This window comes from Chiloscyllium plagiosum, chromosome 5 (genome assembly GCF_004010195.1).
Source record: "Chiloscyllium plagiosum isolate BGI_BamShark_2017 chromosome 5, ASM401019v2, whole genome shotgun sequence".
NCBI classification, from domain to species: domain Eukaryota; kingdom Metazoa; phylum Chordata; class Chondrichthyes; order Orectolobiformes; family Hemiscylliidae; genus Chiloscyllium; species Chiloscyllium plagiosum.
This window is the reverse complement of record NC_057714.1, coordinates 101,463,800-101,489,681: the sequence shown is the minus strand read 5'-3', so window position 1 is coordinate 101,489,681 and position 25,882 is coordinate 101,463,800. Positions and strand designations below refer to the sequence as shown.

General features: G+C 40.5%; 1 protein-coding gene across 2 annotated transcripts in view; it reads left to right on the top strand.

Moving 5' to 3' along the window:
* Nucleotides 1–25,882, top strand: part of ube3c (ubiquitin protein ligase E3C) — a 177,268-nt gene that overhangs the window by 41,775 nt on the left and 109,611 nt on the right. For both annotated transcript variants that reach the window (XM_043690704.1, XM_043690705.1), the window contains exons 9-12: nucleotides 2,646–2,875; nucleotides 3,396–3,550; nucleotides 5,500–5,687; nucleotides 23,415–23,501. In XM_043690704.1, the coding sequence (XP_043546639.1) occupies nucleotides 2,646–2,875; nucleotides 3,396–3,550; nucleotides 5,500–5,687; nucleotides 23,415–23,501 (660 nt within the window). The remainder of the gene's footprint in view (nucleotides 1–2,645; nucleotides 2,876–3,395; nucleotides 3,551–5,499; nucleotides 5,688–23,414; nucleotides 23,502–25,882) is intronic.

The window sequence follows — 25,882 nt, the reverse complement described above, 5'->3', positions numbered from 1 at the left end:
GAATTGACGTTTCGGGCATTAGCCCTTCTTCAGGAATGGGGAAAGTTTGTCCAGCAGGGTAAGATAAAAGGTAGGGAGGAGGGACTTGGGGGAGGGGCGTCGGAAATGTGATCGGTGGAAAGAGGTCAAGGTGAGGGTGATAGGCCAGACTGGGGTGGGGGCAGAGAGGTGGGGAAGAAGATTGCAGGTTAGGAAGGCGGTGCTGAGTTCGATGGATTTGACTGAGACAAGGTATTTCCCCTCCCCCCACCTTGTCTCAGTCAAATCCATCGAATTCAGCACCGCCTTCCTAACCTGCAATCTTCTTCCCGACCTCTCCGCCCCCACTCCCGTCTGACCTATCACCCTCACCTTGACCTCTTTCCACCTATCACATTTCCGACGCCCCTCCCCCAAGTCCCTCCTCCCTACCTTTTATCTTAGCCTGCTGGACAAACTTTCCTCATTCCTGAAGAAGGGCTTATGCCCGAAACGTTGATTCTCCTGTTCCCTAGATGCTGCCTGACCTGCGCTTTTCCAGCAACACATTTCCATCTCTGATCTCCAGCATCTGCAGACCTCACTTTCTCCACAAAAAGACATGACCCAATCTCACTAGTATCCTTACATACGGATGAGGAAGGACAACACTTCGACTGGGACAACACATCCATCCGAGGTCAAGCCAAACAGAGACATGCAGAGAGTTCGTAGACGCATGGCATTCCAACTCTATCGACAAACACATTGACTTTGACTTGGATCCCATTTACCACTCACTGAGAAAAAGAACAGGAAGTGACATCACCATAAGAAATGACATCAAGAACCCAAGGAAATCCAAACACAAATGGAAAGCAGGCTACACCACCAGTGCTTCATTCGGAGGCTAAATGAAGATGTTGCCTAGTATGGTGACGAAACGTCTGAAAACGAACCTTCCAGCCTAGCAAGCAAACCTACATCCATAGGTAGCATTGAGTTCAGTGGGTAATTGGGAAGGCAAATGGACTGTATTTCAACTGGATTGAAATATAAACACAGGGATGTCTTGGTAAAATTGTACAATGCACAAATCAGACCACAGCTGAAAAAACCTGTGGGTCTCGTATCAAAGAAAAGATAGCCTGGCATTGGAGGGGCTATGGGGTATACTGGGCTGACAGCAGGTTTGGAGGAGGCCTTATGTTGAGGTGTTGAAAAGTTTGAGCCTGTGCACGTTTGTGTTTTGATGAATAAGAGACTACTTTATTGAAACACAAGATTCTTGAGAGACTTCTCACTTTTTCATATATACATGAAGTGGATGGAATGACTAAAGATATGATTGCTAAATTTAAGACCTTGCATTAATCGCTGATGAACACCACTTGTTGCATCTTGCCAACTAGAAAAAAACGCATTTATTCCTACTGTTTACTGCCAGCTCGCTGATAACATAGCACTTGACTTCAATGCCTGCTGCACTGCATGCTTACTTTTAAGCTACTAGTGTACAAGGGCAGCCAGGTCTGGTTGTACCTCCCTTTTCCAAATTTGTCACCAGTCTGCTTTCCTGTTATGGCTACGCCCATTTATCCAGGTACGGCACCTATTATGCATTTGCCCGCTCAGTAAACTTGTCCAAATCTCTCAAATATCTGTGTATCCTTCTCAAAGTTCATCCTACCCTGGATTGTATTGAATCCAAACTTGGAGATATTACATTTCATTCCCTCATCTAAACCATTAACAGGGAATCACAGTAGCTCAGTGGTTAACATTACTGTCTCACAGCACCAGCGACATGGGTTTGATTCCAGCCTTGGGCAACTTGCAGAGTTTGCATGTTCTCCCTGTGTCAGTGTGGGTTTCCTCTGGATGCTCCGGTTTCCTCCCACTTTCTGAAGATGTGCAGGTTAGATGGATTGGCCATGGTAGATACAGGATTATGGAGATGGAGTGGCAGGGATGGATCTGTCTGGGATGCTTTTTGGAGGGTTGGTGCAGACTCAACGGGCAGAATAGCTTCTTTACCCACTGTAACGATTCTAATCTATCATGATAAGCTTGGGTCCAAGCGCTGATGCCTGTGGTACCCTACTAGTCACTGCTGCCACTCCTGCACTTCCTTCCTGAATGTTTTACTTCGTGTGATGGTCAGCCATCCCCTTTCTGTCTGTATAATCCTTAACTGTAGTGTGACCACCTCGCTAAACATGTTATCCACAACATTCTCAGCATCACGGATGCTCAACAGTGAGTCGACCCATAGCTCCAGCTCTGAAAAGCGGTAGACCAGTAGCTGCACATGTAGTCGTCATTGATGACTGGAAGTGTCCCTTATTTCCCATATTGCACAAGAGGAGTACACCAATGGTGTCAGCATGACTTCTATCTAGATTAAGCAGAAATTTCTCCAGTTTATTACTTGGATGGATGAAGGTCTGTTATCTCAATATGGGCCAGCAGCCTCTGTAGATTAGTTCATTTTTAGGTACAAATTGAGTTTCTTCACTGAACTATGTCAGGAGGATAAAAATCTAAGAGTTGCACCATTGCAGTTTTTAAAAGGGGGGGATCTTGTAGAATTTGTCATCTTTGTTTGCCATCAGGTAGTGTTTCTATTACCAGCTGAACTTAATTTTGCTGTAGTTCCTGAAATTTGAATGCATTTATTTGTGCAGGCATCAGGTTTTTGCTGCGTTGGCAAAAGAGTTTTTCACTGCACCCTTCACAGACCAGATCTACAACTTCCTTGTTCCAGCACTGTCTGCAAGAGCTTCCTTTCCGTATGTGTCTTTTTTGAGTGCACTGTTAATACCAAACATGACCTCGTCAGTAGGACTCACTTTTACCAGGGATATGGCACCTTGGCTTCTGTACTTTGTTCTTGCTGTTGGAGAATCGCAAATAGGTATGATATTTTTCCTTCAGCTTGTATAGTATATTGAAGAAGCATGTTGCAATCATTTTATGCTGTGCTTGCCTTGAGTGACCTAGTAATGTTTTTTTAAAGTTTCAATTGCGATATATCCCATTGACTGGCTTTGAGATCTATGTTCTCTTGGAATGCAATACTTTAAACAAGTTTTTAAAACTTTAATTTTGTTCTTTACATACTTGGAAGCATTGAATTGGGACCAGTCCATTATCCACGTGACATTCATGCTGCTTCCTTTTCTGTTTGTGTACTTTCACATGGCTGAAAACTTGTGTTTGATGACTAAAGCATGTGATGATCGATTTTCATTAACTGGTTGGGTCGAACAGCCAAGTTGCTCTTGAGCATAAGACATTTTTTGCATGAACTGTTTAAGTATAAGTTTGTCACCTTGCCATCTTCCTCCTTATTTTTATGGAGCACTGCTATTTCTTTATTCTTTGTGTCAATAAGTGGCAGTAACCTTTGTTGTATCTTTTCATCTTAAAATTAGGGATTCTGTCTGAGGATGGAATGCTTGTGTACTTAAGGATGGTGCAGATTCTTTTACCACAGTTACCTGTTTCATTGACTGGTTCAAATAGCAGAGAAATTGGCAGTGACTCTGAAAATGAAGAGGAGGAGGAGCGTAAAATGATAACCAATAACGTAAGACAAATCCAGAATTGTTGTGATACATATGTATTGTGGTGCTAATCAATTGAAGAAGTAACAAAAAATATTGATGAGGGCAGAGCAGAAGATGTGATCTATATGGACTTCAGTAAGGCATTCGACAAGGTTCCCCATGAGGGACTGGTTTGCAAGGTTAGATCTCACGGAATACAGGGAGAACTATCCATTTGGATACAGAACTGGCTCAAAGGTAGAAGACAGAGGGTGGTGGTGGAGGGTTGTTTTTTAGACTGGATGCCTGTGACCACAAGGATCGGTGCTGGGTCCTCTATGTTTTGTCATTTACATAAATGATTTGGATGCGAGCATAAGAGGTACAGTTAGTAAGTTTGCAGATGACACCAAAATTGGAGGAGGCGTTTGGTATGCTTTCCTTTCTTGGTCAGAGTATTGAGTACAGAAGTTGGGAGGTCATGTTGTGACTGTACAGGACATTGGTTAGGCCACTGTTGGAATATTGCGTGCAATTCTGGTCTCCTTCTTATCGGAAAGATGTTGTGAAACTTGAAAGGGTTCAGAAACAATTTAAAAGGATGTTGCCAGGGTTGGAAGATCTGAGCTACAGGGAGAGGCTGAACAGGCTGGGGCTGTTTTCCCTGGAGCGTCGGAGGCTGAGAGGTGATCTTGTAGAAGTTTACAAAATTGTGAGGGGCATGGATAGGATAAATAGACAAAATCTTTTCCCTGGGGTGGGGGAGTCCAGAACTAGAGGGGATAGGTTTAGGGTGAGAGGGGAAAGATATAAAAGAGACCTCAGGGGCAACATTTTCATCCAGAGGGTGTACGTGTATGGAATGAGCTTCCAGAGGAAGTGGTGGAGGCTGGTCCAATTGCAACATTTAAGAGGCATTTGGATGGGTATATGAATAGGAAGGGTTTGGAGGGATATGGGCCGGGTGCTGCCAGGTGGGACTAGATTGGGTTGGGATATCTGGTCGGCATGGATGGGTTGGTCCGAAGGGTCTGTTTCCATGCTGTACATCTCTGACTCTATGACTCTAATTACTGTATAAGTTCTCGCTGAGCCTGATCCAATGCTTGCCTAATATCTACATGACCTTGCTTTATAGTGAAGATTGTTGCATAATAATCAGACATTATACCTATTAAACCAGTTGTGGCCAAGTCTTCTGCAACATTTGAACAGCACTTGAAGTCTACTAATTGAGCAGACGCAAAGGATTGCACCAGGTCCTTGCTACTGTTTATTTACTCTCTGTAGATGCATAGGAGAGCTATTTGTAAAATGGAATTAAGCTGCTTAAGTATGTGGTATAATGAGGTTTGAAATAGTAAATTATTTTTAAGAAGCTTGTTTCTTCAAAAACATGCACACTGAGGGCTACTGGGAAAAAATGGCAATGTATGATAAAACCAAATGGTTCATCTGGAGGAGGTCCACTGGTATCGACATAAAGGGCAAAAAGATCTTTTTTTTATCCTACAACGCTCTGGCTCAGTAATTCAACTGTATTGGATTCAATTCTGTGATTCACTGTCACCAAACCTGAAGCACAATTTGTGCTTTTTAATCAAAAACATCATAGCAAATTCATTTGACATTGATTTTACTACTTATCTCACGAGAAGAATTCTCTAGTTCTCAATTCTGAGAACTTTTTCCCGTCTGATTTGCGGTTTTTTAAAAAAAAATCTCGTACTGTTGATTTTCTGTTTATCACCCTTAAACTTTTTCCCCCCCCATTGTTCGACATTTTACCAACTGCTTTATCATGACCAAAATGTGAAACACTGGCACATTGAAAATAAATGCAATTAATTATGAGTTTTCTTCAAATTTAGCGATTTGTTTTTAAACAAAATTTAGAATGTTCAGGGTATGATGTTTTAATGTGGAAATAAAATAATTTGTTCCTTTTATAAAATATGTGCTGATATTTCTTATTTGGTTCTGTTTCAAGGACGATGGTAGAATTTCAATAAGTTTAATTACTGCAGAATGTCTCAAGAAGTTGGACACTAAACAGCAGACTAATGCCCTGCTCAATCTGGTATGGAAGGAATCTGTGAGTGAAGATGTTTTCACAATGATGGCGTCTATTTGTCATACCCTGATGGTACAGCACAGAATGATGGTTCCAAAAATCAGGTAAAGCAGATCATCTTGGAAGGTTAGATTTATTTGTAAATTATACTAAAGTTAACTCTGGGGTCAAACCGTAATGCACATTAATCTCTCAATAGGATTCCATAATCCCTGATTTTAAAAATGGTCCTTTATCCATTTCAGTCCACAATCAAAATGTAGAAAATTTTCTTCACATCTATAGCAGGTAGAATTGTCTAAATAGATTAGACCTAGCCCATCTCATATTCCTAGTGTGTCAAAGTTAGTCTGTCAGGGCATTGTCAGATTAGCAGACAAATTTAAGGTTTTTCATAAAACAAGCAAACTAATCACACTGACTTTCAAACAAGATTTGGAGATTGAAAATGTGCATTGTTTCAACAATTTCCAATTTAATCTGAAGACAGACAAAGTGCTTGCATCTGTACTACATAGCTTGCTTTTCTCTGGAAGAGATTGCTAACTGGAAGTTGATTGGATGCCATTCTGCATCAAGCATGGCTGACCAGGAAGGATCTACTCGTTGACTAGTTGTCCACAAGGCTGCCATGTGAGCACTGCTTCCATTGCTATAACAGTGTTCATATGAGGGTGGTTTCTGCTATGTGGCCAGAAGGTTTTCTGTGCTTACAATATGCATGGTGGAGATAGGGAAGCACTAACATCCTCCTCCATTGGCTATGAGTATTTGGATAACAAGTCAGTTTAATCCAAGTGTTGTTGTCTTGAATAGAGTATCACTCTGCCAAATGTGAAAAATATCTTCAGTTTGTGTATAATATTGGGTTGCAATTGTTGACTTGACTTGATTTGACTTGATCAAGTGAAACCTGGCCTAAGAGACATATTTTTGCTATTTGCTTACCCTGGTGGAGGAAGTCAATAACTGAATTATTCTCAAAGGGCTGCCAGTGTACTTTTATGAAAGAACAACAAACTTTATCACATACAGAAAAGACTAATTTACATTACTCAATGACTAGTTGAAATTATTATTACAAGTATTAGAAATGGAATCAACCTTTTTACCCTTAACAGCAGTCTTACATGTGTTGAAATTTCCAATTCCCTGCCTTATCCCTGTAACTCTATTACCTTATTAATTAAAAATCTGTCTATTTCAGCCTTGAATATACTAATATCCTGAACAGGTCTTCATCTTAAAGAATTGTACAGATTTGATGACCTGATGTTCGTGAGAATCCCCTGTCTCAGGTGTGAATTGTGCCACTGGTACACATCCCATATTCCCTAGTCCTGGTGCATTGCCCTCTTTGCATCAAATTCCTATTTTGAATCAAATGCCCAGATAAAGTCACTTGGTTATTGTCTCACTGAAAGTCTGTCTCTCTCACTGACTGTTTTCCTTATTGATCTGATCTGATCTGATCAAATCAAGTCAAATCAAATCAAACATGAAGCCATACTTCGCTCTGTCCACTTTGGAATGTGCATTTCCAAATTGTTTATCATGTTATATCTCACTGGGCTGAAAATGTGTTGCTGGAAAAGCGCAGCAGGTCAGGCAGCATCCAAGGAGCAGGAGAATCGACGTTTCAGGCATAAGCCCTTCTTCAGGAAGAAGGGCTCATGCCCGAAACTTTGATTCTCCTGTTCCTTTGATGCTGCCTGACCTGCTGCGCTTTTCCAGCAACACATTTTCAGCTCTGATTTCCAGCATCTGCAGTCCTCACTTTCTCCCAGAAGATTTTATATCTCACTGGGGTTGAGCACTGGAAATCTAGCCCTCACTATTCTTGGAGTCCTGAAAACGTTAACGACTTTAAAAAGCATTTTTATCTAAGTCAGGATCACTTAAATTATTCTCTCAAACTTTCCGCTGAGTTCATAATGTTAATTCCCTTTGCTATCTCTGCACTACATTGGACAAAGTGGCAGAAAAGTAACCACCAGGATACATGAACATCAACTAGCCTCAAGATGACATGACTTTCTCTCACTAGTAATCTTACATACAGATAAGGAAGGACACCATTTTGATTGGGTCAACATATCCATCCTAAGACGAGCCAAACAGAGACACGCACAAGAATTGCTAGAAGCATGGCATTCCAACCAGAACTCTATCAACAAACACGTATTTGGACCCCATTTACCACCCCCTGAGAAAAAGAATAGGAAATGAAGCCACCACAGGAAATTCCAGAAGAGGCCTCTCCAATGTCCTGTACAACCTCCAACATGATGTCCCAACTCTTGTACTTGAAGAATTGAATAATGAAGGCAAGTGTGCCAAGCGCCTTGTCAAACCACTCTGCCACCCTGTCTATATGTGATGCAGCCTTCAAAGAATTATGTACCTGCACCCCTTCGTCCTTCTGTTCTGCAGTACTACCCAAGACCTTCCTTTTGCCTGTTGCACCAAAATCTATTACCTCATTTTCAGAGTTGGAAGTGAACATCTTGCATAATTTGAGTAGCATCTCTATATTGAATATCACTAATTAGCGACTGAATCTACTATTTTGCTATCGCAGAGTAAACATTCTTAAAATCAACTACTCTTCATTTCCTATGAATTGTAGGATTCATGCAACAAAGTGTCATTCAGGGTTGAATGTTCAAGATGTCAAATGGGTTAGTTTTAAAAAATGCATTTGCAGATTCTTGCCCATACTTGGGAGAAATGGTTTTAAAAAAAAATTTGGTTGCTGCTGAGGCAGTTCCAGAATTCCTACAAGTGACACACTGGTATTTTTCATAGCGACATTCTGTGCAGCTTTGGTTATGTAAGATTTCTAACATGACTACAATGCAGCAGGTGTATCTTCAACTGGCATTCTCAAAAATGCTCCACTATGCTATATCTGATTGTGTGTGTGTGTGTGTGTGTGTGTGTGTGTGTGTGTGTGTGTGTGTCTGTCTGATTACTTTTTAGTTTGATTAGCTATCTCTGTAAGATTGCCTTAACTCAATTGGTAGCATTCATGTCCAAATGAGTTTGTTATGGGCTCAAGCTTCACTCTGGGATTTGAGAATATAATTTGATTTCAAGTACAATAGTGTAAAAAAAAACACTCCATTATCTGATGTGCTGTCTGTCAAATGATGAAGTTGAGGGCATGTCTGTTCTTCAAGTGACTGTAAAATATTTTATTTTTGAATTCAAAGAAAAGCAGAATCTAGTATTCAGGTCAAAGTTTTTTTTCTCTCCCTTGCCCTCACCCCCACCCTCCATTTTCCCTCTCTAGCTCTTTCTGCCAAACTCTCGAGCTTGAGCTCTTGCTCCCTCCCCCTGCCTCCCTCTGTGGACCGTACTGTTTTACTTGTGTGCAGACTGAAAATTTTCGATGTAAGTTCAGAGGATTGCTTTGACCTGGATGGTTTTAAGCTTCATGAGTGTTGTTACAACTGTTTGCAACCAGGCAATGGAAAGCATTTCACCTCACAGCTGACTTGTGCCTTGTTGCTCGGGTATCGTGAGTTAATTAGTTAAGAATTTCCAGTCCCTTCATCTGCTTTTGTTGCCCCTTTGTTTATATAGAACATAGAACATTACAGTGCAGTACAGACCCTTCAGTCCTTGATGTTGCACTGACTTCTGAAACCAATCTGAAGCCTATCTATCCTACAAGATTCCATTTTCATCCAGATTAGGTTAGATTAGATTACTTAGTGTGGAAACAGGCCCTTTGGCCCAACAAGTCCACACCGACCCTCCGAAGAGCAACCCGTCCAGCCCCATTCCCCTACATTTACCCCTTCACCTAACACTACGGGCAATTTAGCATGGCCAATTCACCTAACCTGCACATTTTTGGACTATGGGAGGAAACCGGCGCACCAGAAGGAAACCACGCAGACACTGGGAGAACGTGCAAACTCCACACAGACAGTTGCCTGAGGCAGAAATTGAACACGGGTCTCTGGCGCTGTGAGGCAGCAGTGCCGCCCATATGTTTATCCAATGACCATTTAAATGCCCTTAACGTTGGTGAGTCTGTGACTGTTGCAGGCAGTGCATTCCATGCCCCTACTACTGAGTAAAAAAAACTACGTCTGACATCTGTCCTATATCTATCACCCCTCACTTTAAAGCTATGTACCCTCTTGCTGACCATCACCATCCGAGGAAAAAGGCTCTCACTGTCCACCCTATCTAATCCTCTGATTAGTTTATGTCTCAAGTCACCTCTCCACCTTCTTCTCGAACATAAACAGCCTCAAGTCCCTCAGCCTTTCCTTATAAGACCTTCACTCCTTACCAGGCAACCTCCAAGTAAATCTCCTCTACACCCTTTCCAAAGTTTCCACATCCTTCCTATAATGCGGTGACCAGATTGTACACAATACTCAACCCGTATGTCCAGTGGAAAAAGAAATCCCAGTCTGTCTTTAGAACCTGAACCTTCCATACCTGCCAACATCCTGGTAAATTTCTTCTCAACTCTCTTCAGCTTAATAATATCCTTCCTATAAATGGGTGACTAGAACTGGACGCAGTATTCCAGAAGAGGCATCAGAGTTTTGTACAGCTGCAGCATGACCTCGTGTCTCCGAAACTCAATTCCTCAACCCAATAAAAGCTTACACACTGTATGCCTTCTTAACAATCCTATCAACCCTGGGTGGCAACTTTCAGGGATTAAAACTAAGATCTCTGCTCATCTCCACTACCAAGAATCTTACCAGTAGCCCAGTACTCTCTATTCCTGTCAGAGGGAATCACCTCACACTTTTACCGCATTAAACTCTGTTTGTGACCTTGTAGCCCAGCTCTGTAGCCCATGTATGTCCCTCTGTAACTTGCTCCTTCTGCACCCTCATCCAAGTCATTTACTGGCTCCGAAACAGATCCCTGCGGTACACCACTAGTAATTGAATTCCAGGATGAACGTTTCCCATCAACCACCACCCTTTGTCGTCTTTCAGCTAGCCAATTTCTGATCCAAAACACTAAATCGCCCTTAATCCCATGCCTCCATATTTTGTGTCATAGCCTACTGTGGGGAACCTTATCAAATGCCTTACTGTGATCCATATGTACCACATCAGCTGCTTTACCCTCATCCACCTGTTTGGTCGCTTTCTTGAAGAACTCAATGAAGTTTGTGAGGCATGACTTACCCTTCACGAAACCATGTTGACTTTCCCTAAACAACTGAATCCTCTAGATGATTATAAATCCTATCCCTTATAACCTTTTCCAACACTTTACCCACAACTGAAGTAAGGTTCACAGGTCTATAATTGCCAGGGTTGTTTCTCCTCCCCTTCTTGAGCAAGGGAACTACATTTGCTATCCTCCAGTCTTCCACGATTCCTGTGGACAATGATGACATTAAGATCAAAGCCTTGGCAATCTTCTCCCTGGCTTCCCAGAGAATCCTAGAATAAATTCCATCAGGCCCAGGGGCCTTAACTATTTTCACACTTGCCACAATTGCTAACACTTCCTCTTTGTGTACCTCAATCCCGCCTCGTCTAGTAGCCTGTATCTCAGTATTTCCTTGACAAGATTGTCTTTTTCTCATATGAGTAGTGACGAAAAATATTAATTTAGCACATCCCCTATCTCCTCTGACTCCACGCAAAACTTCCTACTACTGTCCTTGATTGGACCTAATTTTTCTCTAGTCATTCTTTTATTCCTGATAAACTTATAGAATGCTTTAGGGTTTTCCTTGATCCTCCCTGCCAACGACTTCTCATGCCCCCTCCTTTGGCTCCTCTTAACACTCTCTTTAGGTCTTTCCTGGCTAACTTGTAACTTGCAAGTGCCCCAACTGACCCTTCACGTTTCATCTTAACATAAGTTTCCTTCTTGACAAGAGATTCAACTTCCTTAGTAAACCATGGCTCCCCTCGCTTGATCACTTCCTCCCTGCCTAACATGCAGTGCTGTTCCTTGATTAAGCTCCACGCCTCAATTGTGCCCATGCCTTGCAATTTCCTTCTACATCGTATGCATCCTAAATCTTGCATCATCGCATCATAATTGCCTTTTCCCCCAGCAATAACCCCTTGCCCTATAGTAGGTACCAGTCCCTTTCCGTCGCTAAAGTAAACATTACTGAATTGTGGTCACTGTCAACAAAGTGCTCACCTACCCCCAAATCCAACACCTGGCCAGGTTTATTACCCAATACCAGATCCAATGTGGCCTTGCCTTTGTTGGCTTGATTAATTGGCTGGGTTAATTCAGTTTCTGGTCAATGGCAATCCTCAGGATGTTAATGACTGGATTCAGCAATGCTCATACCATTCGCATTTTTAATTCATTTTCAATACCATTTTTAATTCTTGGTTAGCCCCATTTGCTGGGCATAGCTATTATCAGGCAGAGATGGAACTTTTTATTTCAGCTTGTGTGTGATTCCTGTTCAGGTCTTGTTGTAAATGGGTGTGGACTGCTCTGTTAACTGAAAAACTGGTCATGGAAATGAAGACCGTGTAACAAGCCCCATGCATGACTTTCCTAAAAGGGGAAAGGTTATGGAATAACTGAAGATGGCTAATCCAAGGACACTGCTGTGTAGAATTCATGTAGTGACTATGTAGGGTTGAGATGATGAGCCTTAATCAACCCAAAACAAGGACCTTTGTGTAGAGTGTGTGCGCTTCTTGACTCACATTGACTTCGATTTTATTCAGACTCCTTGGTGCCATATTGAGTCAAATGCTGCACTGGTTTTGAGGGTAGTGCGTCTCGCTTCATGTCTGGAATTCAGCTCCTTTTCGGTGTTAGAATGGTTCTGGTGGAATCCAAATTTCACATTAATGTTGCAGGTTATTGCTGACAGTGTGCTGTGTTAAACCATGATCGTGACACTATCCATCAATTGGCTTAAAGTGAGAGTAGATTGGATTGGATTGGACCTTCTGGAGATGGAGTGTGGTTTTGGGTCTTTTGAACGTGGGTTTGGAGATGTCATGCAAGAGAAAGGAATCTGAGAGGCCAGTGACATAACAGCTGAAACAGCTTTTACTGCTGGTGGAGGAGAAATAACAAGAATTGAGATGTATGGAAATTCTTGTGGGGAATGTGGATCTGGCAGAAATCAGAGTTAGGATGCAGATAAGGCCTTAAAAGAAATTTAAAATGCTGATCCTGAAAAAATTGGTAACTCCAGAAAATTGCTAAATTAATAATTTTCATGAATCCAAAAAAAATTCAGTATTGCAATTGTAATCTTTTCTATTTAGGTGGTGCAGGCTCGAAGGGCAGAATGGCCTACTCCTGCACCTATTGTCTATTGTTTATTACCCTTTCATGAAGTAATTTTGTATTAAAACATGAAGCATTTTCAATCCATCCTGAAGCCTAGAGAGACATGCAGCAATATTTCACGAGTTAATCAAATACAGATTTCTTTTTTGGAATCCCTGCAGCGTTAGAAATAAGCCCACCAAATCCACACCGACCATCCGAAGAGTAACCCACTCAGACCTATTCCCCTAACCTATTACTCTACATTTACCCTGACTAATGCACCTAACCTACACATCCCTGAGCACTATGGGCAATTTAGCACAATCAACTCACCTAACCTGCACATCTTTGGACTGTGGGAGGAAACCGGAGCTGCCGGAGGAAATCCACGCAGACACAGGGAGTGGACAGTTACCGGGGCGTGGACTTGAACTGGGTACCTGGCATTGTGAGGCGGTGGTGCTAACCATTGAGCCATCATGCCGCCCCTTTTTGTATTGAGAAACTTCGGAATATAGTTATACAGCTGAGAAACAGACCCTTGAGTCCAAATCATCCTAGCTGATCAAGTTTTCCAAATTAACCTAGTCCCACTTGATTGCGTTTGGCCCATGTTCCTTTAAACCTTTCCTCTTCATGTAACTGTCCAAATGTCTTTTAAACGTTGCAACTGTACCTGCGTCTACCATCTCCTCTGATAGTTCACTCCATACGTGAACCATCCTCTGTGAAGAAAACGTTGTCCCTCGGGTCTCTCTCAAATCTTGCTGCTCTCACCTTAATAGGCTGCCTAGTTTTGAACTCCCCCTCTCCCCCCCCCCCCCCCCTAAATTTAGGGGTAAAAAGATTCCAAAGAGCAAATGTTGGCAATAAAAGAGATAAATACTTCTGCCGATCCTGTGTTGAGCTTAATGGTGTTCATTGCAAAACAGCAATGTAAATAATGCACTGAAAGCTTATTAGCTGCTGTCTTAGTTTAGGAGTGTTTATAGCTGCCAGAGGAAGTAAGATGTCAGTGAAACTGTCAATGCTCGATTAAGATAATTAGCTTTTTGTGGACTAATTACATCAGGACAGGATGTGAGGTTTCAAGAACATAGCTGCTGCTGAATTGGAATGTATGCATTTATTGCTGCAAATAACCTGCCTTTTTGGGTAATAACTACTGATTTGAAATGCATCATCAGTGGTTGTGTTTACTAGTGAACTGTTTGTAAAGATGTTTACTGAAGTGAAAAAAGCAAGACCATGGCTATAATTGTATGAGCACAGCTGCCATTTCCTGTGGATTGCCTAGCTCTAAATCAGCAATTTTACAGAGAATCAGCACAGTAGAATGGTCCAAAATCATTCATTACAAGTTTATTTTTAGTCTTCAATTAATTGGCTGTGAGTCACTAAATTTTTCAGGTATATAGACCTTTGTCTTTTTTTTTTAATGTATCAAAATGTTATTTTACGCAAGAATTTTTAGGTCTGTCAGCTTTTTAGTATTGATTTTGGTCATGTAAGAATGTAAGTATTTGTATCAAAACAATTTGGTTTTCTACTACTATCTCCTCATGTGATTTGGTGTCCTGCTTTATTTAAAATACTTCTCAAAGCACTTGATGTTTAATTATATTGTCGGCCCGATAAATAAATTTGTGCATTTCAAGAAACCCTCGGGTTAAATTAGCAATTTCCTTGATTAGCATCCAACACCTGTATCATTTAGTTTTCTTTGTTCTTTAAGGCACATGTCCTCGCAATCGCGAGGAACTCAATATGAAGTGAGTCAATAGGCAGGGGTTGATTTCCAGAGTGTAGTCCAAAGCCCCTCTGAAATAAAAATAGCAAGTATTAGAAATAAACAGTCTGTGAGTTACTAAACAGAAGAATTGAGTTAATATGTTAAGTTCAATACTTCAGGGCTTGAAGCCAAGTGAAAATGTCAATTAAAAACAAACAAAGGGGAGGTTTTTGAGAGAACACAGGTAAACCTCAGGAATGCTGATTCTTGTTAAATTGAAACAATGATGCTTGTGCATAATGGAAGAAAAGGAAGCCATAATGATCCAACAACAGAGTCAAATCATGATGGAAAAATTTTAATTGTTTAAAAAGCTGTAAACCATTATGTTTCTAACTTCTGGTCTGATAAAAAATAAAACATGTCACTCTGTTTTGCCTTGGTAGGGCATGCCTGACATATTGAATATTTCCATCATTTTTTGTCTTTGACTCTTAAAAGATGGCATGTTATGGCTGCTGAGAGTTGCAAGTAGTCCAAATAATTGCTTTCTCTCTGTAGTATTAGCAACATAATAGAGTATGGATGGAATTGAACCTATATCTTATTGCTTTGCTTTGCAGTGCTTGATTTTGGTGTTTGGGTGTGTTGCGTATTTTTAATTTAGTTTTTAATTTGTGTAAGTTTTGGTGGGGGTGGGGGGAGTCAGAAATTTGGTCATTTGCTGAACTTAAAGAAAACTGTGAAATGGGGAAATTACTGATACCTCGAAGTTTGGACATGTGCATAATGATTGCAAACTAATCCTGAATATTTTATGTTGTTGACTTGTCCTTTTGTGCAGCAATAATTGAGTGCGGAGTGGTGTTGGTGGCAGGTCTGTAATCAGTGAGAAAACATGATGAGGTCTCTTCACAAGAGCTGCATGCCAGCCACATCATAACTAGCTGTGCAAATAGCATTTTAAACTTTCGTGATCAATGTTTTTAATATGTTACTTGGCAGTATTAGAACTATACCTTTCCATTGCCTCTGTGCTTAAGTTGTACTAAGTACAAAATTATGTTTATTGTGCATTCAGTGCAAAGGGGGCATGTGGAATTCAGATCCATTACTAAAAATGATTTAAATATAGCTTTCGTGGTAAAATTTTTTATTTGTGGTTAAGAAAAATACATCAGTATAAGTGACAATAAACTGAGTGGGACAGGAAGAGACACTTTCTGATGCACTATTAGTGATCAACTTTAAGGTCTCATCGAGAATAACAGTGGAAAAATAATTCAAGTCACTTTATTTGAATGTGTGGAGCACCTACAATATGTTAGATGACTAGTGACACAAATAGATACAAATATTTAGATATAATCACCATGGAAAAACTTTTTTTACTCATGGACTATGCATGTTGCAGGCTAGGCCAGAATTTATTGCCCATCACTAATTGTCCTGGAACTGTGTGGTGTTAGTCTATTTCAGCAGGCAGTTAAGTATCAGCTGAGTTGCTGTGGATCTGGAGTTGCATGTAAACCAAATCAGGAAAGCCCAGCAAATATTGTTCCCTAAAGGACGTTACTGAACCAGGTGGGTTTTTAATGACAATCAGCAGTGGTTACATCATAACCATTTTGCTAGTTTTTAATTCCAGGCCTTTGCTGAATTGAAATTTTGTCATCTGCTGTGATGGGATTCAAACGTAAATCCCCAGAGCATGGCAACATGGAGTTTTGACTTACAAGTCCAGTGAGACTACCGCTGTACTACTGTCTCCCCTTAAAGTGGATTAAGGTGACAAGTGACCTAGTTCAGAAGTAAATATTCTGAGTGTACAACATTTGAAAAGACAGCAACAATGGAAAATGAGGGACAGTTGATAAGCAATGATACATAAAGACATTAGTGAAAAGGCATCTTGGTCCTAAAAATCAGGAGATAGAACCAGTATGGGTCGAGATGAGGAATGGCAAGGGACAGAAAAGGTTGGTGGGAGTTGTTCATAGGACAACTTAGTGGTTATTTTGTCATTCAGTGCAGTAGCAAGAAACTATTGGAGCTACTAACTGGGATATTATAAATTGTGGAGAAATTTTAAACCTCATACAAAATGAAATGCGCAAATGCAACCTGAGAGCTAAGTTGTGGAATGCTTTTGTGACAGTTGCCTAAAACAATATGTTGTGGAACCAACTAGAAATGAAGCTCTTTTAGATTTAGTATTATGCAATGACACAAGGTTAATAAATTATTTTATTGGAAAATAATCTCCAGGAAATAGTGATCATAACAATTATATTTTGGGTCACTGTTATGGACCAGACTAAATGAACTCAAAATATATGAAGATGATAGTCTGGACCACAGCATTTGCTTACTTTTAAAGGCGAGTATAAGGCCTTGTGTTCCAGATGCAATTCGATTGATAAAACTACCAGGCTTGAAGCAAATTCCTACACTACAGTTAAAATACAAACAAAAGAAAGAAGAATTGGAATAACGTAAGTCTACTGAAAAACTTAACAGAATAATTGGCAACAGTAAATTCTGTAAAATACGTTCTTGCATGCAATTCTCCAGTCCAAACTCTGTGAGAGAATGTACCTCTTAAAACCGTAGTGTTGTCAGTCGTGTCAAAACGACATGCTTGAATCCCAAACAGATCTTAAAATCAAGTGCAGAGGCATGTGTTAGGCTCATTGGTGTGAATAAATCGACTAAAAGGTATGAAGTTATGTGAACAGTGGGAAACTTTTAAAGAATCGAAATGGTTCAACCAAATGCGTTTCATTGAAAAACAAAAATTTAGTGAGAAATAGCCATCTTTGTCTTGCAAAGGAGACTAAAGACTTCTTTAGTTTCAAAGAAGAGGTTTGTAATGTTGTGAAGATTAATAAGAAGACTGGGCATTTGCAGTGTTTTAGAAGTCAGAGGTTCACCAATAAGTTGTTAAGAGGGAAAATAATAGCACGTGTAAACCGACCAGGAATTTAAAAGCCATTTATCGATGTATATGAAGGAAGGTGGTTGTAAAACAGACATTTGCCCCTTAAAAGCAATGACAAATGAATTGTCATGGTGAGTTGGCAGATGTTGAAAAAATATTTTCTGTTGGGACAGTAGAAAACATATATTAGCTACTAGAGATAGAGATGAAAATGGGCAAATTTAGGTAATTAAAAAGTGCAGAGAAAAATATTGGGCAAGCGTGAGGAACTAAAGTTTTTTACAAATCCACAGTGCTTACAACTTGAAATTCACATTATGTGGAGATGCTGGTGTTGGACTGGGGTGGACACAGTTTAAAAATCACACAACACCAGGTTATAGTCCAATAATGAAAGTACAATATTTTGGAGCGCTGCTCTTTCGTTAGGTAACTAGTGGGGCAGGATCATAGGATACAGAATTGATCGTAAAAGATCAAAGTGTCAAACAATTGATGCGATGTATTGAACAAACCTAGATTGCTGTTAAGCCTTTAATCAGTTAGAGTGGAAATGCAGTTTCGATTGATTAATATGTGAATCCCAGCATTTCTTTACAAATCACAGCAGATAACTTAAGATTTTATCAGTACAAAAAAAATTGGCATCTCAGCTCAGATAATGAATGAAAAGTGAGAGGTTGGAATCTGTCTGTATCCCAGCCTTGAGTCAGACTGGTTCTATTTCCAAAGTGTGCATTTATAAAATATCGCATTGACTGACAATACCTACATTGTGTGTGTGTGTGTGTGTGTGTGTGTGTGTGTGTGTGTGTGTGAATAGAATGTATCCACAAATGCAAATTCACCTCAAAGACTTTAGATATGTGTGCATGTGAGAGAAGTTAACGTGTATATATGTGTTTGGGGGTGCGGGGGGGGGGGAAGAGGTTGAGAGCGAGTCTGTGTTCTTCGTAGTGTGTGCATGAGTATGACTGAGTATTTGCCTGAGAGTGGGTGTGCGTGTGTGAGTGTAAAGTGTAATGGAGTCATTTACAGTGTAGCATGGACCCAAGATCCCAATTGAGGCTGCCTCATGAGTACCGCACTTGGTTGTCAACCACTGCTCGGTGACTCTGCATTGCTGCCTGTCCCGAAATCCATCTTGGAGGATGGTCACCCGAAGATCTGAGGCTGAATGTCCCTGACTGCTGAAGTGTTCCCCAACTGGCAGGGAACACCCCTGTCAGGTGATTGTTGCGCTGTGTCCATTCATCTGTTGTTGTTGTCAGCTTGGTTTCACCAATATATCATGCCTGGGGACATCCTTGCTTGCAGCATATGAAATAGACAATGTTGGCTGAGTCACTTGAATATCTGCCATGCATGTAGTGTGTGGTGTCCCCCCCATGTAATGGTAGTATCCATGTTGACACTCTGGCACATCTTGCAACGGTTGCCATGACAGGGTTGTGTAGTATTGTGGTTGATGTCCTGAAGGCTGGGCAGTTTGCTGCAAACAATGATCTGGTACCCTTTGTCATCTCATAGAGTCATAGAGATGTACAGCATGGAAACAATCTAGTCCCACCTGCCAGCACCCAGTCCATATCCCTCCAAACCCTTCCTATTCATATACCCGTCCAGATGCCTTTCAAATGTTGCAATTGTGCTAGCCTCCACCACTTCCTCTGGCAGCTCATTCCAAACATGTACTGCCCTCTACATGAAAAAGTTGCTTCATTGGTCCCTTATATATCTTTCCTCTCTCATTCTAAACCTATACCCTCTCGTTCTGGACTCCCTGACCTCAGGGAAAATACTTTGTCTATTTATCCTATCCATACTTCTCTTGATTTTATAAACCTCCATAAGGTCACCCTTCAGCCTCCAATGCTCCAGGAAAAACAGTCCGAGCCTATTCAACCTCTCCCCATAGCTCAAATCCTCCAACCCCGGCAACATCCTTGTAAATCTTTTCTGAACCCTTTCAAGTTTCACAACATCTTTCCGATAAGAAGGAGACCAGAATTGCATGCATTATTCCAACAGTGGCCTAACTAATGTCCTGTACAGTAGCAATATGACCTCCCAATCCCTGTTCTCAATGCTCTGACCAATAAAGGAAAGCATACCATATGTCACCTTCACTATCCTATCTCGTACTTTCCAGGAGTGGAGAAGCTATGCCATGCTCTTCGCAGCCTGTAGCACATTATCGATAAGAATGATCACCTCGCCAAAATTTTGTCTGAACCTCCAATTCTCACCTTTCAACAACTGCCAAACCTTAACATTGTTTGCAGCAAACCGCCCAGCCTTCAGGACAACATCGGCCACAACACCATACAATCCTGTTATGGCAACCACTGCAAGATGTGTTAGAGTGTTGACATGGATGCTATCATTACTCTGACTTCGGGGCATTCAACAATGCAGAGTTGCTGAGCAGAGGTTGATAGCCAGGTTTGGTACCCATGAGGATAGCCTCAACCGGGATCTTGGGTTCATGTCACACTACAAGTGGCCCCACTACATTATACACACACTCAATCACACAAACACAAATACACATATTCTCACATTCATACAGACCTTCTTTGATACACATGTGCTCTCTCTGTCATATACATGCGCACACATTCTCAAGCATAACCTGTCACAGACATATACTCCGTCACACTTGCGCACACACACACTATCAAGCATGACATACTGTTAGACGCACTCCCACTCTCTCTCCTTCTCTCGCACATACTTGGACTCTCTGACTCACTTTCTGTTTCTTGCTCCACGACACACTCACGCGTGTCTATGGGGTGAATTTTGTTCAAAAACACAATCTGTAGGCAGTCAGCCCATGTGACATTTGATAAATTTCTACTTTGGAATTAGAACAAGTCTGACTCAAAGTTGGGATACAGACAGACTCCAACCTCACACCTTTAATGCACTGTCTGAGCTGAGATTTCACTTTTTTTTAATACTGGCGAAACCTTGTTGTCTCAGGACTGTGACTTGAAAGAAGTTCTGGAATTTATGTATTAATTGAAATCTGCATCTTTAAGTGATTAAAAACTTAACAGCAATCTAGGTTTGTTCAAAACATCGCATCAGTGTATGACACTTTGATCTTTTACTATAAATTGTGTCCTATGATAGTGTCCCACTAGTTACCTGATGAAAGACCTGTGGTCTGCAAGCTTGTACTTTCAAATAAACCTGTTGGACCATATCCAGGTGTTATGATTTTTAAACTTGAGCTTCAAAAGAGACCTGCAGTGGTGTAAGCTCTGGCTCTGATTTATAAAAGTCAATTCTGTAATTGGAAGTTCACAAAAGTAACATGTAGTGTTTGAGTCGTAGAAGCTGAGTGGCACAGATGAGTTTCTGGGAAAAATGGTATTTTGTCAGTGTTTTGGCTTGCACTCATCACAACAATTCACAATACCAATCTAAATGAAAAGCAGCATTTATACTTATACAAAACAGCCTTGATTCTCAGAATGAGACGAGTGGGGAGTATTTTGTTCGGATAACTGAGTTCAGATAACAGATTGTTTGGATAATGGGTAGTGTTTTCATTGGACCTTGAGATCTTATTCGGATAATCCGAAATTTGAATAATGTTCAGATTATCGAGGTTGTCCTGTAAAAGGAAAGTGCTAATTAATTGGACTGTCGTGGTGGTGTTGCCATGTGCTAGGTTGATTGATCAGTCAATGCATTGTCTTGAGCAATGATTCAGGGATAGGGTGTCACCTATTTTATTGGGTTGAAACCAGTGCAGCGTATACATGGTCATTTTGTTAATGAAGAGCAGAGCTCTATAAGTGAATATATTTCACTTCCAGAAAGTGCAGGTGTGTCATGTTGAGAGCCTAAATCAATCCTAAATTGCCTTTTATGAGCAAGACTGCAATGTAATGCTGCTTTTTTAAGCAAAAAAATCAACTACAGGCCATTTTACCTGATATTTTCCTCAGGAAAGTGTTCCAATCTGTTGTTAGCTCAATCTTAACCATCCCTTTTACAAAAAGCACAGAGAAGTCAACATAGAAGGAAAGGAAATTCTGTTTGGTGTGCATGTTATGTTTTAAGGATGTAACTGGAGCGATTTTTAATGAAAATTGCAATAAATACCATTTCGCTCCATTGAACATGTTGCATTCTTGGATGCCTCAGTCTAATTGCAATGCATGTGACATATACCAGGTATGTTAATAATAAGCATATGGCCTGAAATGTTCTAGAAATTTCCAGCCTCTCGGTAAACAGTGGTTGAAAGGTTTCAGACAGCATTCCCCACTGCATTTTTCCAGCTGTAATACATCCCTGAGCATAATCGAATCAGTGCTGTTCTTTTCCCACAAAACTAAGAGGGCATTAGGTATTGATCTCTTATGGTGGAAGTTGTTTTCTCAATGCAGACCTTTGCATGTAGGTCAGATAATACAGCAAGACCTGACTGTTTGTAGTGTCCTGTGGCAGTGTGCCAAGGTCCATCCTTAGAAGTACGAGGGGCAGGTGGAACCTCAGCACAAGCTTAAGAGGAGTGACTATCCCAAATAGTGAATGCTTATAGGTCAAAGCCTTTTTGTGCATATACTTTGTTGTCATTTTCTGCTCTGATTGCTGTTGGCTCACAGACTCATGAGCATCTGCAACTTGTTCAAATTGGTCTGGACAACCAAGGAAAATAGAGGCAAGAACAAAATTGTGTTCTGCAGGAACGGGGCCAACTCATCCTTGTCCCCTTCACTGTCTGAATAGATTACCTGAAAGTGCTGGGAATATGGGTTGGAGCTTGTGCTCCATTTAAGTGCACGTAAATAAATTTCCAGATAGCCCATTGCTAATCACCAAACTAATCTAAAATGAAACTAAAACTCTTCTTCCCTTCCTGACTCTCAATATAGAAACAAATTAAACATAAAACTATACATAGTTCTGTCCTCTTTAGAACCTGAGTTTCCAAATAAAGTATTATGAACCTTCATCACGTGTTTTTATCGAAGTAATTGAAACCTTGATCTTTTCTTTCCCTTCGCCCAATGAATTCTTTCAAATGCTACAAAGCCATATATGTTTCTTTGCACTTTGACAGGGGAAGGAAGATTTGAAAAATGTAACTGTTAAAACCAAATATAACTGTTGAATTTTCCAAGACCTTGAACAGGAAAATGTTTGTCATTTACTGATCAAAATAGAGGGAGATTGAGGAAATGCTAAAAGTTGAAACAAAAATGGGTATAATTGGAGCAAGTCAGCAGGGCTGGCAGCATCTATGGAGAGCAAGCAGAGTTTGTCCAGTGACCTTTATTCGGGACTGACCTTGAAATGTTAACTCTGCTTTCTCTCTACAGATGCTGACACACCTGAGTTTCGCCAGCAATTTGTTTTTGTTGCAAATTCCAGCACCTGCAGTTCTTTGGGTTCTTTTTGTTAAATGCTAAAATTTATTGTTTGAAATGCATGATTTGGTTCAAAGTCGGTAACAAAGTGCGAATGGTGCATTTGGAAAATTAAATCTTTGAAAAATTTTATTTTGCTAGTCAAGAAAGTAGACGGTTTTAAAAAATGCAATTAGTGTCCTCAAATATCCGAAAGAGCTTTATGGATGTTGAATTATTAAAACTTGTGCTTTTCATACCCCTTATGATCCAAAATTTAAATTTGTTTGAAATAAGTACTTATCGTCATTTTACTTGGCCCTTTCCATTTGATATTTTGCAAGTTACGCTTTTGAATATTGTATTTCGCTTCTTTTGTTGAGAGAACAATGATTTGCTGCTTTCAACTGTCAAGTGTAGTGTAGGCGTTTGCTTGTGCACTGGACAAATGCTTTTAACTTGTAGAATTTAGGAATCACGTTGGTTTAATCTGTGCTTGTTTCTTAAATTTTTTTATGGTTGCTTCCAGACTTCTGTATAGTTTGGCTTTCAACGCAAGATTCATGCGACATCTTTGGAATTTGATCACCTCTGTAACAACAAAAATGATCACAGGGTAAGAATATATATCGCATTTCCAGCAATCTGCGTTGTTGAGCATTGTTTACGGTTACCACTCATGTTGATGAGCAGTTATGGCACATGAGTGGTTATTTCTTAAGATTAGATAGGTTATAAGACTGGATGTCCAGTAGTTTGAAATATTTTAAATTTTCAACAAGAAACCGAACTTGAGAGACTGTAGCATGGTTTACTTGGGAAGTTAGAGTGAAGAGGCTTTTAAGGTAAAAATTATGAACCAGCAGGAAGAACTCCAAATAATGACAAAGTAATGTTAAATTCTGATTTTAATTCTGAGTGACTCTTTAGCAACATGGAGGTTTTAAAAAAAACTATGCAATTCTCAATCCATCCACCAATGGGAGCCATTTCTCCACATCTACTTTGTCTAGAACACTCATGAATTTGAATAGTTCTGAACTTTCTCTTCTAAATGGAAACTGTCCCAGTTTCTCCAATGTATCCACTTAACTAAAGTTCCTCAACCATTGGTCCAATCATTTGAAATTTTTCTGTACTCCCTCTTTGTTGCCTTCACACCTTGTAAAGTGCGGTGCCTCGGACTGGACAGAATACTCCAGCTGCAACTGAAGCATAACTTGCTTTTGTACTCTTCTCCTATTTGAAGTCAAAGATTCCATGTTCCTGATGAGCTCTCCCAATTTGTGCCAGTATCAATCATTTATGTTGATGCGCACAATCTGCTCTTGTAACCCTTTTAGAATTGTATCCTTCATTGTAATACTGTATCTTTGTTTTTTCAACCAAGATAAATTGCTCCACGTTTGTCTGCACCAACTTTGATTTGCTATTCCAACTTGTTCCCCCTTTGAAGTACTGCACTTTTTTTTCCACAATCATTCCAAGTTTTGTATGGTCCAGAAATGTTGATATTATGCCCGGTGTGCCAAGGTCTAAGCTTTCCATACATTATTAGAAACTTCACTATAAACCTTTGTTTAATGTGGAAAAACCACAATTTAACAGCACTGTTCCCTATCATTCAACCAATTTGATTTCCATGTGGAAACATAGAATATAGAGCAGAAGTAGGCCAACTGGCCCTTTGAGCATGTCCTGCCACTCATGATGATTATGCTGAACATCCAACTCAATAGCCTGTTCCTGCTTTTCCCCCATATCCAAAGTGCTATATTTAACTTCTCCTTGAAATCATACAATGTTTTGGTCTCGACTGCTTTCCATGGTAGTCAGTTCTACAAGCTCTCGACTCTGGATGAAGAAATTTTTACTCATCCTAGAATCCTGACAGAGGCAGCAGTCGATTCAGCCCATCAAATCCACACTGACCCTCCAAACAGCATCACACCCAGATCCACACCCTGTGCCCTGTCTCTGCACTTCCCATGGCCAATCCATCTAACCTGCACATCTTTGGACTGTGGGAGGAAACATGGGGAGAATGTCCAAACTCCACAGAGAGTGTCTCAGAGGTGGAACTGAACCCAGGTCCATGACGGTGTGAGGCAGCAATGCTAATCATTGATGTGTTCCCACTTGAACAAAATTTCCACTCGAGGGGCTGGAACTGCACTGCCATTGTTAGTAAGATCTGCTACTTAAAAATTAAGACTCTGAGCCATTCACTATTTACATGCTAACATGACACACTTAAAGGGAGGTTAACTGAAATGTTTTACTTAACATTTAAAACTGGGAAATATTTGGATAAAAAGTATATTGGAATTTAGTAGATGTAACCATGCGATCTAAGTAAAGGTAGCAAGCAAACTGTGAATGTCATACCTTCAGGTAACGACTAGTATCCATTTTTAAGGATGTGGAAAGAATGCACTTAAAGAAAAAGAATCAGCCAAAATGCTTTCACATATGTGTTGATCAATTTTAATCTTTTTGAGAGTTTAACCAGTATGGTACATAAAGGGAAGCCAGCGAATGTTATATCCTTGAATTTCCAAAAAAAATTTGAGAATGGCCCCCCTCCCATCCTCCTCCTCTAACCTAACTTTAAAGTCCAAGGTAAGCTACTCAGTGTTCTTGTTTTGGAGACGAAGTGTAGAGCAATGGCAGCGCAGGCAGTGGAATGTTCCTCCTGCCGGATGTTTGAGGTAGGGGTGACCACCGATACTCCTGCCGACTTCATCTGCGGGAAATGCAGTCAGATCCTGCTCCTCACAGAACGAGTTAGGGAACTGGAACTGGAGTTGGATGAACTGAGGATTATTCGAGACACTGAGAAGGTGATAGGTAGAAGCTACAGGGACATAGTTACGCCAGAGAACACAGGTAGCTGGGTAACAGTTAGAGGTGGGAAGGGGAGGAAGCAGGCAGTGCAGGGATCCCCTGTAGTCATTCCCCTAAACAATAGGTATACCGCTTTGGATACTGGTGGGG